The sequence below is a fragment of the Salvia hispanica genome, chromosome 4, assembly GCF_029641045.1.
Source record: "Salvia hispanica isolate PSC_SH4W2 chromosome 4, Shi_PSC_v1, whole genome shotgun sequence".
Classification (NCBI taxonomy): Eukaryota; Viridiplantae; Streptophyta; class Magnoliopsida; order Lamiales; family Lamiaceae; genus Salvia; species Salvia hispanica.
Genome location: NC_142695.1, coordinates 38,557,098 through 38,571,952, shown reverse-complemented (window position 1 = coordinate 38,571,952; position 14,855 = coordinate 38,557,098). Strand labels below are relative to the sequence as shown.

At 36.7% G+C, this 14,855-nt stretch overlaps 2 protein-coding genes across 5 annotated transcripts; one reads left to right on the top strand and one right to left on the bottom strand.

Annotated features, from left to right (window-relative positions):
* Positions 1–415: 415 nt before the first annotated feature.
* LOC125193103 (putative uncharacterized protein YDL057W) lies at positions 416–3,172 on the bottom strand. Of its 4 annotated transcripts, XM_089069930.1 has the most exons (7): positions 2,987–3,168; positions 2,114–2,289; positions 1,931–2,013; positions 1,731–1,852; positions 1,127–1,291; positions 969–1,062; positions 416–880 (listed from the first exon to the last, which is right to left on the bottom strand). In XM_089069930.1, the coding sequence occupies exons 2-7, from the start codon at positions 2,117–2,119 to the stop codon at positions 685–687; spliced, it is 666 nt and encodes a 221-aa protein (XP_088926056.1). In that variant the 5' UTR covers positions 2,120–2,289; positions 2,987–3,168; the 3' UTR covers positions 416–684. The 4 variants fall into 4 exon arrangements, with proteins under 4 accessions (XP_088926056.1, XP_088926057.1, XP_088926054.1 ...); XM_089069931.1 differs by having other exon boundaries at positions 1,127–1,180; positions 2,174–3,172; XM_089069928.1 differs by having other exon boundaries at positions 2,174–3,169.
* A 3,921-nt stretch (positions 3,173–7,093) lies between these two features.
* On the top strand, positions 7,094–7,920 carry LOC148928599 (uncharacterized). The gene is made up of 2 exons (XM_089056252.1): positions 7,094–7,382; positions 7,883–7,920. Exons 1-2 carry the CDS (start codon positions 7,094–7,096, stop codon positions 7,918–7,920), a joined length of 327 nt encoding a protein of 108 aa, XP_088912378.1.
* Positions 7,921–14,855: the final 6,935 nt, after the last annotated feature.

Sequence of the window (14,855 nt, the reverse complement as noted above, 5' to 3'; positions counted from 1 at the left end):
ATCAACAAAAAAATGAGCAGCGGAGGTTACGGAGTGCGGAACTTGCGGTTGCCGTCGCCGTCGCCGTCGCCGTCACAGTCGTTGTCCGAGTCATTGCACACATCAGCGTCCACAACAGCATCCAAGTGACACTTGCACATGTCAGCACTCTACTTAGCCGGAATACCCGACTCGGGAAATTTGCACACGGGAGCAAAGTTTGTGATTTTTCGTGCAACTTTTAAAGTTCACGGGAAATTCCAGCCTTTTGTGAAAGTTGATGATTTTAGAGACAGTTTACCCTAAAATTTATCCCCTACTACATATATAACTCTCATCAATCTATTATCGAGCAAGAGTGCTGCTTTTGTGAATGGAATATATTTCCACAATGAGAACAATATGACTCATCACAATTAAGCAATTCCACGCCACAATACAAAATAGAGATTAAGATATCGGCAACACTTCCTTTGCCAACCTTGAATGTTGCTATCACCCATTTATTACATTAAAAATTCCAAGTTGCACTTGATTTTCTGGAAATCTCAAATCACCCAATATTGGTGTACTTATTAGCTATATATACATATATATCATTCGTTGATAAAAATGCCTTTCAAATGAAAGATAAGCAAATATTAAGCACAAATGGTAAGAGTAGTTGGCAGATGAACCAGTAACAGGTTTTCATGTTGAGTAGATTCAGCCTGTTGATCGTGTTGTAGAGATTTCCTTTAGGAAAGGCAAGACAGCTGAGACTAATTCATGTTGATGTAAAGTGTATCCATGATTAGCTCCTTGTATGATTTTCAATTGGTGGTTTGGTAAGATTTTGGCAAACTCTGTTGCATCTTCTATAGGGACAAGATCATCAGCTGATCCATACACTGTCAATGACCTTTATATACACTTGGATGAACATTTGTTTTGATGAAGAAATAGTAAGAAATAAATGTATTATTAGCAGAAATTAAGATCAAACTGACCTGCAGTTAGCATCAATTAAAAGGCAGGCTTGGTGCATGTCTGTATTCCGCCGCTCCATCATGCTTTCTTCAGTGACTCGGTATTCGACTTCTCCTATTAAAAAAGATTATGCTTTATTTACTGGAAAAATGCACAATTTGTAAAACGAAACAATTACCTGTCTTGGTTTTGACATCTATGTATCCATCCTTCTTGAGCCTTTCCCAGATATCTATGCCAAACCATTCGTCAATTCCTTGTTTAAGATCATAACGGCCAGAAATATTTATCACAGCAGGTATATCGTGATATTTCGATGCATACAGAAGGGCAACATCACCTCCTGCAAAGTGGAAAACGCTATCTAGTTCCAGATTGTCCAAAGTAGAATATCAGAAAGAACAACACACAGAATAAACTTCTGAAAATGGCAAAACTTTAAGTAGAAAGAATTATCACTGAGTGCTATCCACAAGAGTCTATTCTCAAGGCAAATTAAGGAGTATTATTATAAAGTTTAAACGCATTTAAGATATTATCAGCTTTAGTATCTTTGAATGCAGAGTAGAGTAAGATTTTAACATTATTTGTTTGATAAAGAAAACAATTACAAATACAGGACAAGAAAAGTAATTCTACTGGCAGAAATTCACACATCCATTGTAGAATATTTGTTCTTGTGTATCCAGAGACACAACACAGTGTGTAAAACATGACACGTCACCAAGTAAGTGTGGGACAAGATTTAAGCAAAGACATTTAGAACAAAATACTGGGTATACCTTTACTATGACCAAGAACTGCAATCGTTGAGCGTTTTAACCCAACAAAGTAGTCAACCACAGATCTCAAGTCATCAACATCATCAGAGTAGTTACAAATCTGAAATGTACCTTCACTTTCACTGCAAATGATCAAGATGAAACCGAAAATTAATAACAAAGAAAATAAGTGATAAATATATCATGTTGTAAAGCCATACCCATTTCCACAGAAATCAAAGCGAAAAGCACTGATTCCTTCTTTTTCTAAAGCTCCAGCAAGATTAACCATGATTCTGTACTCCTGCAGAAGGAAGCATGACATAGACCACACTGAGGTTTCTAATACACAAATTTGGTAGTATGAAAAATCCAAAAACAGGATGGGGTTGTATTTCACATACGAGCATTATAAGCAGTCGTTATTCGTGTCTTGAAAAAAGCTGAAAGAGGTGGTGGTCTACCTTTGTGGACCGGAAACCATGGCACAGAACTACAAGCTGTGGTGAACCCGTGTCATGCAATATACCAACAAGATTATTGCCATGCTTGTTTGGTATCGTTACTTTCTGCTGCATATCTGCTGACAGATTGCAATTTACAATGGACCTTTTGTCGAGCAAGCTAATTGACCATAATCAAGATAGGACTATCAAAGAATCATCAAAAGCAACTTTTTCACAAGTAGATCGAAATGTAATGAGATTCGGAAAAGAGGCTCCAAAAAAGAATTTAATTGAAATTATTAAATTTTCACTGGAGAAGTTAGATATGGATAAAAAAACATTAAAATCATAACACATAAAATGTTTCAAACCTCTTCTTGTCTCACATCGACAAAATGGTGATCTCGGACTCCTTTATAAATGAGTGGATAGCCTTCCACTTACAAGACAATTTAAGGAGGTGAGTGACCCATTTCTAACACAATTGATATGGATTAGACAACAGAGAATTGTGATTATTGCATAATTGCATTACTTTATAAACATATACTCCCTCCGTTCTACAAAAATAAGGACATTTTCCATTTTGGGATGTCTTATAAGAATATCTCCTCCTACTTTTGATAACTTCTTTCTCGTGGGCCTCATTCTCCACGACATGAAAAGGGAAAGCATCCAATAAAAGGGATGGTGAGATGAACTGCTGCTTAATTTTGAGACATGTCAAGGGCTTAATAAGAAAGAAGCATAGATAAGAAAATCCCCTATCTTACTCGTTCAAAGTCAACAGCAATCAATCAACCAAACAAGTACGGATTAAGTATTTCTTACCAGAGGATTGAGCTGCGACGAAATTCTATAGGAATTTCGTGGCCAGAAGAGGAGGTGCTGCAACCAAAGACTTGTCAGTTGCGAATCCAACCAAGTGGGCAAGGATCCTCCGCAGAGCTCTCAACCACAGCAGAGGTTGACATGCACCAATATGAAGCGTTTCATTGCCAATTCTCCTTCAATTTCAGTTTTATAAAAAATACTGCTGGTCAACTATTTACCATTTTCCTTACTTTAGTTTATTATTGTGTGTATGAATTGCTTTTTGTCGGGATTGGATGGCACTCCTTTCGTTCCATTGAAAATGACACACTTTTTTCTTTGATTTGTCTCAAAATGATCTATTATTAAAAATAAAATCATATTTATTACTAGTACTACTTAGGGCTAGAAAAAAATACCGAAATACCGAAATATCGGCCTTATCGTACCGAAAAAATACCAAAAAATACCGAATTTTCGGTATATCATGACTTTCGGTACGGTATGATCCTTACCGAAAGATTCCGGTAAGGTAACGGTATGAATTTTCAAATACCACGGTATACCGCTGCATACCGAAATTCGGTATATACCGTAAATTAAGATATATATCGTAAACTAAGGTATATACCACAAAAATACAAACACAATTATATATAAAATATATTTTATATATTTTTAAATTATAAAATCTATCGTGAAATATAAATATAATTATGAATAAATTATATTTAATTTATTTTTAAAATTATAAAATATAAATAATATTCTAAAAACTCTAATTTTCTATTTTAATTGATGTTGAAAGTCAGGTATACCGCAAAAGTAAGATATACCGAACTTCGGTATGGTATACCGAAAATGAGGTACGATATTGGTATTGAAATTCGTCATACCGAAAATAAGGTATACCGAAGTTCGATATACCGAAATCTTTGGTAAGGCAAAGGTATGACTTTTTCGCATACCGTATTTATGGTAAGGTATACGGTGTGGTGGTTTCGGTAAGGTATACCGTACCAACCCACCCCTAGTACTACTACTTTATTCTCCTTCTCTTTATTTATTCTTTCCACTTAACACATAAAACAAAGTTGAAAAACCCTCGTACCGCCCAAGGAAGGGGTGTTCCTTGGGATGTGAGTATAATATTGAACTTTTCGGACTCGAATACTTGCAAAATCGGGTTTGAGTATCCATGGGTCGGTCTGTCAAAATGGATGTCGGGTATTGGATACCCGATATCCAAACCCAAAAAAGGCGGATAATTGGATACCCGAAACCCGATTTTTCGGATATCGGATCGGGTAGTAAGAATTTTAGATTATCGGGTATCGGGGTGGGTATCCAAACCCGAAAAAGTCGGATAATTGGTTACCTGAAACCTGATTTTTCGGATATCGGACCGGGTAGTGAGAATTTTAGATTATCGGGTATCGGATGATCCGATATCCGATCGGGTATACCCGAATTATCCGATTTGTTTTCTAAATTTAATAAATTATATTTTATTATAATTAAATGTAATTTAATTTCTTAACTACATTTTAATTAATACTCCCTCCGTCCTTGAATAGAAGTCCCGTTTTTCCATTTTAGTCTGTCCGCGAATAGAAGTCCCGGTTCACCTTTACCATAAATGGTAATATGGTCTCACCTTCCACTAACTCACATTTCATTTAAAACCAATATTTACAAGTGGAAACCTTATTCCATTAACTTTTTTCCACCCAATTTTCTTAACATTTCTTAAAACTCGTGCCGCCCATAAGTGAAACTTCTAATCGGACGGAGGGAATACTTAATAGTTAGTGTATAAGTTATATAATTTAATTTTTTAATTATTTTTTAATTTCATTAACTTGTAATATTTTGAATTTTGAACCTTTGATTAATTTTTATGCGTGACAACTAATTTATTCCCACAACATGATAACCTTGTAGGAGGGAGCAAATAAGTAAAGAAACAAAATAAGAAAGCGCATTTTGTTACCTATCTGAGCTTTATTAATTTAGTCTAAGCGCAATAAAATGAAATTAATGGAAAAAATTGTTATAAGAGCTTATTTAAGTTAGTTGAGGTATATTTGAGAAGCAAATGTTATACAATAAAAATAAATATGATAATAATGGGGAAAAGGTGATGAAAGGAAATTTACACTAAAAATAAAAAATGAATCCAAATGAGAAAAGGTATATATAATAAAAATAAGAGTGAACTGCACCAAATATCCCTAACTTTTTTACTTCTTGCACCGGTGACTCCTAATAAAAAAATTAGCACCAGATGACCTAACTTCAAATATAATCACGGATCATGTTTTTTTGTACTAGGCCCTAAAAGGGTATTTTTATCACTCTATTGTATTACTGACATGTGATTTCTGCCACATTTCTGTCAACAACTTCTTATGTAATTTTCTAATAAGTTTTTGTACTTCATACGTAATTAAAAATTTTCCATTATTTACACTTTCTAATTTTTTTACAATATACATATTTATCATATTGTCTGCATTAATTAATATGAACATAATAAAATAAGACCATTTCTTCCTTATAAAACTCATTTTTTAGTATTTTTACGTGTTTATTTTCCCTAATTTATTTTTCATTTATAGATCAATTTTATTTGTAAAGAAAATATCCTAATTTTGCAGTATTAATTTATAAGTTTAAATTTCTTATTTCAAATACTATTATTAATAAAAAAAATCTTGAAGGATTAAATAGCTAATATCACATGCTTTAATTTTTTCAAAATATTACTCATGTTTCAATTTTATCATGAATGGCAAGAAACTATATATGCAAATTTATATCTAAAAATTGAATGTTCATATGATGTTAAAAAATTCAGTTTGAGCTAAATTAAAATTCTCAATAAAATATCAATCATAAAAATCGTCTTAAAGTTAAGCTTAGAGTAAGAATTTAGTTCGATGATATATAATGAAATAATATTTTAAATATCAATGTTTTCAATAAAATAATTATTGTATCATTTAATTAAATGTGAAATATTTTTTATTTTATGTATTATTGATTTGGATTTTATTGCATAAATAACTTCACTTTTTCATATTTCTGTTTATCAATGAATTTCCTACATGACCTAGTACTACTATATTGTTACCACTGACTAGAAATAGAGGGACATAAGAAATTTTTTTGTACAAATATTGACAAAATTTTAATCACGTATGAAGTACCAAAACTTATTAGGAAATCACTTAAGAAGCTGCTGACAGAAATATGACAGAATTCATCTGTCAGCGAATTTAGGGATTGCCAAAAATGCCCTTCAAGTTATTTGGGCATTTTCGTCCAAAAAGTGGCTAAAAAAAGCTTCATTCGTGATTATATTTAATGTTAGAGTCATTTGGTGCTAATTTTTTTTTTTAGGGATTACTGGTACAAGAAGTAAAAAAATTAGGAATATTTGGTGCAGTTCACTCTAAAAATAAAATTGAAGGAGAACTGGGAAAGAAACGCTGCCGTATTTAATGCACAGAAATAAACTAATAGCTCTACTTATGTACTTTTACACAATAACCCTTTGTCAATCAATATATGAAATGAAATCCTTGAATAACAAATTTATTTTTTACTCCGTCCTATAAATAGTTTTATTTTTCCACCTGGTTAGTGTTGAAAAGAGTGAATATGAGTCCCAAGAGTATTGGAAAGAGGATACATGAGTTCCTAGAAGGGTTGAAAAATAGAATAACATTTATTGTGTAGTATAGTTCCTAGAAACATTTATGTCTAGAGTCCTATATATACTCATGTACAATGTATCAAACAAATCAATCTAATGTATTTAGTTATTCAATCTAATATGGTATGAAGAGCAGGAAAAAATTGATCCTAAATTAGTTCTTTGGAACTCAGATTTTCCTCATCACTATTCCATATCCTTCCCAAACTAATCAGCCAAGATCAGGCAACAAACCATCCCTATCCAATCTCAGAAAAACCGTACAGTAGCCCAACCACCACCACAACTCCAATTCCGAGGAATCCAGCCGCCTCACCAAAGCTCATCGGCACTACCACCGTGAGGGAATTACAACAATCGAAAGGGAGTTAGACAAATCAAACCTTTATTGCACAGAGTGTGGAATGACCAAGCACACCAAGGAGACGTGCTTCAAACTTGTCGGCTTCTCGGAATGGTGGGAAGATGGTCACAAAGCAAACAAGAACAACACTGGGAAAGGAAGAGTCGCGGTTGGGCGAGAAGGAGTAGAGGGGAACGCCATCCCTGCAGGCAGCCCGGTGCCCGCCGGCGCTGGGAAAGACAGCAGCCGACCAATCGAGAGCTCGGCGGCAGGCAGCTGGTGGGGAAATGGTGAAGGAGGCGAGAAGGGTGCAGATGCGGCGAGGGCTTCGTTTACTCGATCAATTGAAGGTCCAAACCCTTTTATTTCTTCCCTCTCTCAAAAATCACCCCCAAAAATGAGTTTTTTAGAAAAATAACCCTATGAAGTCCCAAATTTGCAAAACAGGCCTATGACTAGTACTTATATTCCAAAAACACCCCAAATAGAATGTAGGAATCATTTTTCAGTCCTAAATAATGATTCTGATTTTTATGTGGCTTATCAAGTCAATAAATCAGGAGTTAGAGATGATAGGGGATGGATATTTGATTGTGGAGCAACGGACACTATGTCATATGATAGGGCTGATTTTGGGGAATTAACGAAGTCAAAAAGAATTTATATTGAGACAGCGGGAGGGGATCTTGTTCCGGTTGAAGGGACAGGAACTATTCAAATATCTCCAACATTGAAAATTTCTAATTGTCTCTATGTTCCCACATTGTCACAAAAATTGATGTATGTCTCTCATGTAACACGAGAACTCAACTGCAGACTCCTAATGCAGCCTGAATGTTGTTTTCTATAGGATATTCGGACGAGGATGATGATTGGACGTGGCATTGAATACCATGGGTTATATTATGTGGACGACGTAGCTCAAACTGGCAGAGGGATGTTGGCTCACAGACCTACAGAACGAGAAATGTGGTTATGGCATAGGTGGTTAGGACATCCGTCCTTGAGTTATGTAAATATTTTATTTCCGAATTCTCCTAAAAACTTTGCTTTTGAATGTCAGACATACCTTTTGGCAGAAAGCCACAGACAATCTTTCAAATCTAGTAATGCTAGAGTTGATTCTGTTTTTTCCTTAATACACTCTAATGTTTGGGGCCCTTCGCCAGTAGTTGGGGGAAATGGATTTCGATATTTCATTCTTTTTATTGATGATTGCACTCGCATGTCTTGGGTATATTTTCTTAAAAATAAATCAAATGTTTTTTCAAAATTCTCTGATTTCTATACTATGATGCTTACCAATTTCAAACCAAAATCAAGGTCCTTAGATCCGATAATGGGGGAGAGTATGTCAACACTAAAATGAAAGATTTTTGTGTTGAAAAAGGTCTTATCCATCAAACATCCTGTGCCTACACTCCGGAATAAAACGGGGTAGCTGAGAGAAAAAATCGTGCAATCCTAAACATAACCCGAGCCCTTATCCTTGATTCCAAAGTCCCAAATTTTTTCTGGCCCGAAGCCATAGCCACATCTGTATATCTCCCCAATCGTTTTCCCACCAAAATTCTTGACCTTAAAAACCCTCTCCAAAAATTATCCACCATGTCTAAAATACCTCCTACCCTGTCCCTCGAACCTCGCATCTTCAGTTGTTCGGTCTTTGTCCATATCCCCAAACATGAGCGTACCAAATTCTCACCTTGTGCAGATAAGTGTGTTTTCATTGGGTATGGGGCTCATCAGAAAGGCTATAGGTGCTATAATCCAAAAACCCGCCAAGTTATCACCACAATGAATTGCACTTTCTTAGAAACCGAATTCTTTTACGCCACCCAACTTCCGAGTCAGGAGGAGAAGGAAATAAATACAATTGACTTGATAAGTTGGCTGCCTATGCCGAATAATCACTCCTCTACCGAAGGACTACCAGAGCCAACTACATCTGTCGCCGAGCATGCCACGAACACGACCCAACCTATGGAACTAGGTGACACCCCGACAGTATCTGTTCCGATATCTAAGGTAACCAATCTTGAGAACTCTATTAATATTGGTACTGACAATGTTGCTACAGAAGGAGAAGAGAGAAAGAGATTATAGATGAAGACACCGGACAGTACATTCGACCTATCCGAAGTACTCGTGGAATTCCACCCAGACGGTACTCACCTAAAAGAACGAGCAGAAGGTCAAAATATCCTGTAGGAAGTGTGGCAAGAGCAAACTTAACCAAACTGGCTAGGGCATTTGAAGCAGCCCTCTATGGAGAAGAGAAAATTCCACAGACAGTAAAGGAAGTATTAAAAATCAAGCATTGGAGGGACGCAATGATGGTAGAGCTAAAAGCCCTGGAGAAGAATAAAACATGGAAAAAGTGTCAACTTCCAAATGGGAAACGGACTGTAGGTTGCAGATGGGTTTTTACTATTAAATCAAGACCAGACAGGTCCATCGAGAGATATAAGGCTCGCCTTGTGGCTAAAGGGTACACCCAAACATATGGAGTGGATTATTCTGAAACATTCTCGCCCGTGGCAAAAATGAATACTGTCAGAGTATTACTTTCTATTGCAGCAAGTAAAGATTAGCCTTTTCACCAGTTTGATGTAACTAATGCTTTCTTACATGGTGAACTGAAGAAAGAAGTTTACAATGGAGGCCCCTCCAGGTTTCGAAGAAGACTTTAAAGATGGGGAAGTATGTCATTTGAAGAAAACCCTGTATGGCTTAAAACAGTCTCCTAGAGCATGGTTTGGAAGATTCACAGAAGCAAATGAAGAAGTATGATTATCAACAAAGCAATGCAGATCACACACTCTTCATGAAGAAAAAGGGGGGTAAGCTTACATGTCTGATAATCTATGTTGATGACATGATTATTACAGGAGATGACTCTGAAGAAATAGAAGCGCTCAAAAAGAATTTGACTACAGAATTCGAAATGAAAGATCTGGGGGCACTTAAGTACTTTTTGGGAGTTGAGGTCTTGAGATCAAAGGAAGGAATCTTTATACATCAGAAAAAATACACGTTGGATCTTCTGGCAGAAACTGGCATGATGGATTGTAAACCTGCAGACACACCGATTGTAGTTAATCATGGACTTCAAATCACTGAAGGAGCTCAATTTGTTGATAGAGAAAGGTATCAAAGCTTAGTCGGAAAATTGATTTATCTTTCACACACCAGACCAGATATAGCATATGCAGTAAGTGTGATAAGTCAATTCATGCACCGACCCCAAAGCAACCATCTTGAAGCAGCACTGCGAGTTGTTCGGTATCTCAAATGTACCTTTGATCATGGAATAATTTTCAGACGGAGTGAACATCTGGATATCCATGGGTATACAGACGCCGATCGGGCTGGAAACCCAGTCGACAGAAGATCCACTTCAGGATACTTCACATTTGTTGGAGGAAACCTTGTTACATGGAAAAGCAAGAAGCAGAAGGTCGTGACATTATCAAGTGCAAAGGCAGAATTTAGAGGGATTAGACATGGATTAACTGAAGTACTATGGCTTAGGAGATTGATGGGTGAACTGGGTTTTTTGTCACATAAGACATGTCAAATTTACTGTGATAATAAAGCTGCAATCAGTATCGCAGAAAATCCAGTCCAACATGATCGGACAAAGCATGTTGAAATAGGCAGACATTTCATCAAAGAGAAAATTGAAGAGGGAATTATTGAGTTCTCATTTGTTCGATCTGGAGACCAACTCGCAGACATTCTGACAAAAGCAGTAGGAGCAAGGAATTTTGCAGAAGTCCTTAGCAAGTTGGATATCGGGAATCCCGTTAACCAACTTGAGGGGGAGTGTTGAAAAGAGTGAACATGAGTCCCAAGAGTATCGGAAAGAGGATACATGAGTTCCTAGAAGTGTTGGAAAATAGAATAACATTTATTGTGTAGTATAGTTCCTAAAAACATTTATGTCTAAAGTCCTATATATACTCATGTACGATGTATCAAACAAATCAATCTAATGAATTTAGTTATTCATTCCAATAGTTAGTCCCACAAAATTAACTCCTTTTTCATATTTAGTAAGTTTTACTCAGATAAGCACCATTCTCCACCTGTAGTACTTTAATTATCTTTTTCTTTTATTTATCTCATATTTTATTAATTTTGGGTTAAACATGTATTATCCCTAAAGTCCTTATTTTTATGAGATGGAGGGAGTAACAATCTCTCCACATTGAATACTAATAAAAACCCATACTCCTTCCGTCCCATAAAAATAGGTTGAATTTCCTTTTCAGTCCATTCCGTAAAAATAGTACGTACATTTATATAAACATTGTTTTCCTCTCTTTTACTTTATCATTCATGCACCCCACCATTCACTATATTATTTCAATTATTTTTTCTTATTGTCTTTTACTTACCAATTAGTAATTAGACATTAAAACCCGTGTTATCCTAAATTAGTCAATTTCTATGGGACGAAGGGAGTATTAAATAGTACTCTCTCCGTCATGATCTATTTTTCTTTTTTTGTTTGTCACAAATAAGAATCTTTACTTATTTAGAAAATAATTAAAAAATTTACTTATTTTTTCTAAATTTTACTTTATTATTATTCTTTCCTATCACTCAACAATTTTCCCTCTTTTATTTTATTCTTCTTTCCTACTCCCTCCGTTCCATCATAATTGAGGCAGAACTTTTCAGCACGGAGGTTAAGAAAAGGATGTTTAGTGTGTTAAGTAGATAGATAAAAAAGTTAAATAGAGAAAATAGAGTAAAAAATGAATAAAGTGGAGAGAATAAAGTAAAAGAGCAAAAAAAGTGTTAATTATTATTCCACTGCATATAGAAATGACTTAACTATGAGAGAACTTCTCAAAATGAAACATAACTCAACTATGAAGAAACGAACAGAAGAGTACTTTAAAACACTAAGCAATTTTTTTTCTTTTTTACTTTATTAATTTTTCTATTGAAAATATTCAACAACTTTTTCTCTCTCATCAAATAATAGTACAGTTCCGAGAATTGCAAATCTTCTCATTCATAAATCATTATAATACGCATATAACATTCTAAATACAACTCATTATTAAGAGAAAATTAATAAAGAATTCTTAATAAACAACTTGAAATACAATTTCAAAATAAATATTATTTTACTTGATAGAAATTACAAAAGATAATTAATATTGGAGCAATTTGGTATGGAAAATAAATAAACAAAACATGATAAGAACATATATATTAGATTATTTTTGGTCATATAACTCCGAGATAGACAAGTTATAATCTGATAACTTGCAGTAGTATTAAATTAATTAGTTATAATTAAATTACTTGTAGATTGTTGCTTTTCGAAGGAAACATTGATTTGTAATTATGTTGAATTCTGGAAAGAAGTATTTAAATGGCTTAACACTTCACAATATTCTAGATACTCTATATATGCAATGGAAGATGGGCATGTCATCTAAATCTATGTGATCCATTATTTTGGTACATCATCAAATTAATACTTAGGCCATCCGCATCCCTCTCTCTTATCCGTCTCTTAACCGGCTCATCTCTTAACTATTCATGGGCCCCACTGTACTTTTCAGCTCATCTCTTAACTAAAAGACAGCATATGCATCCCTCCATCTCTTAACCATCTCTTAACTATTCATTCAATTTCATTTTTTATTTTTAATTCCAACAAATTCATTTAATAAAACACACTTCATTAAATAAAATAAAAATTACAATTTAAAAGCCTAAAAAATAAAAAAAATACATAATTTAAAATCCTAAAAAATAAAAAAAAAATACATAATTAAAATACTCTAAATTAAACTATAAAAACTACTCCGCCGGCGAATCATCGTCCCCCGAAGTCGGCGGTGCACCCAAGTTAGATCGATTCCCTATACCAAGTTGAGCTTTCATACACTCAATTCCGTCCATATGGGCTGAAACTTGGGCAGGAATCATTTTTGAAAGGTCAGCCATCGTGGCGACCAGGTACATGGATATTAGGGTGTTCGAGCCCGTGCCCGTGCCGGAGCCCGAGCCCGAGCCCGCCTGGCTTGATTCGCCGCGGCCCCTCCCTCTCCCTCTCGCTCTCGCCGCCTTCGCCGCCTTGGTCCCTTGCGGCCGACGCCGTGAACCGGAAGAAGACCCCCCTGCATCATCGGTTGGCGTGCCCTCACGTGAGGAGTTGCCTTCCCTGCCATCACTAGACGAGTAGTGGCCACGCGCCGTGTGCTTCGTGCGTTTCGAGCCCGACTCGACACCGTCAGCCCACCTTTCAAGGTGGTGGACTTGCGACCAAACATCGACAAACTTGAAATCTTTACCGACGTCGTCTTTGAAGACCCGCAACGCCGCTCTCAGAATGTCGGCTCCACTGGCTCCGCTTTGATAATTCGCCGCCTCTGCCCTATATATCACGCAAATTTTTTTGACATCTTTGTCGCATCGGTTCCAATGACTGCGGAGCATCTTCAAGTTGCGGGCAAAGGTGTTCTTCGGCCTTCGTGCGTTGTAAACTTCAGTGACTTTTTTTCAAAAACACTTGTTGGTTTGTTGATTCCCAACAACAGGATCGTACGAGACGTTGATCCAAGCGTCGTACAGACCCAACGTCTCTTTTTGGCTGTATGGATGACGGGTGCCGTCCCCCACAACCTCGTGGTCGCCCTCTTCCTCCTCGGCATTGACGCCGATCTTGAGGCCGATCCTGCCGGAGCCGAAGCCGGAGCCTCCACCTATTGGCCAGTCGGGCAAAGTGCGTTCAGGCGCCAAAAAATTCTCCGGAATTTGGGATAATCCCGGCGATTACCTCTGGGGGGTAGGGACAATGTATGCATCCACATCAAAATGTGGTGTTTGGTACGCCGGCGGAGTGGTCGAGGCTTGGGTGCCCGGCAACGAACCGGGAGTACCCAAAAAGTTGTACATGCTCGCCCAATCGTCGAACGAGTTCAAGTCGAACCCGCCGGAGCGCCGCCTGCCGGAGCCGGAGCCGCCGCTGGAGTTTCCATCGCCGGACATTTTTTCAACAATTTGAGAGAAATGAATAGATGAGTGTTGTGAATGGAAGAGGAATGAGAGTAGTGTTTGTGTGTAAATGGTGAATGCAGTATGAAGTATATTTATAGAATAATAAAAGAAAAAAAAATTACAAAAATCGACCGTTTGAATACAACGGTCATTTGACCGTTTAAATTTTTTTTTTATTAAATTCGAATTTTTTGAATTTATATAAAAAAAAATATATTACGTCATAATTCCGACGCCCACTCGCGGGCCGGCGAGTGGGCGTAACGCCATACTCCGGCGCGCGCGTCGTCTCGCCAGCTCGAGGCCGGCCTCGTCGGCACGCGTCGCGCGACGAGATGCCTCGTCTCGTCTCGACGAGACGAGACGAGCGTCGCAACGCTGTCTCGATGTTGTCTCGTCTTGTTGAGATGAGACCGAGACGGCATCGCGTATGCGATGCGGACGCCCTTAATCACTAAATCACAACACGCAGAAAAATATTATTGCTATTAGTATATCGTAGTACTAGTATCCACGTTATTAATGACTCATATATTTAGTACTATCAAGGACCCCCATCTTTCAAAATATTGGAATTTTGACCATCCAAAATTCCATATACATACTTTTCCCACGTGCTATACTTTTCAGTTTCCAGCTCATACCTTCTTTCCTATTGCATTCAATGGCCCACACTGGCTAAAATCAAATTGATGACACCCTACTTAATTGTATAACTGCACAAGAATACTTTTCAAATCTTTCAGAGCTATATATACACATAAAAAATGTGATTTAAATACACAAACTATTCA

Coding starts and splice junctions, on each gene's coding strand:
- LOC125193103 (XM_089069928.1), bottom strand. CDS start 2,287: ATGCAGCAGAAAGTAACGATACCAAACAAGCATGGCAATAATCTTGTT. Junction 1,292..1,730: donor AGTTCTTGGTCATAGTAAAG/GTATACCCAGTA, acceptor TCCACTTTGCAG/GAGGTGATGTTGCCCTTCTG. Junction 881..968: donor TTAATTGATGCTAACTGCAG/GTCAGTTTGATC, acceptor GTGTATATAAAG/GTCATTGACAGTGTATGGAT.
- LOC148928599 (XM_089056252.1), top strand. CDS start 7,094: ATGACCAAGCACACCAAGGAGACGTGCTTCAAACTTGTCGGCTTCTCG. Junction 7,383..7,882: donor GTTTACTCGATCAATTGAAG/GTCCAAACCCTT, acceptor TGTTTTCTATAG/GATATTCGGACGAGGATGAT.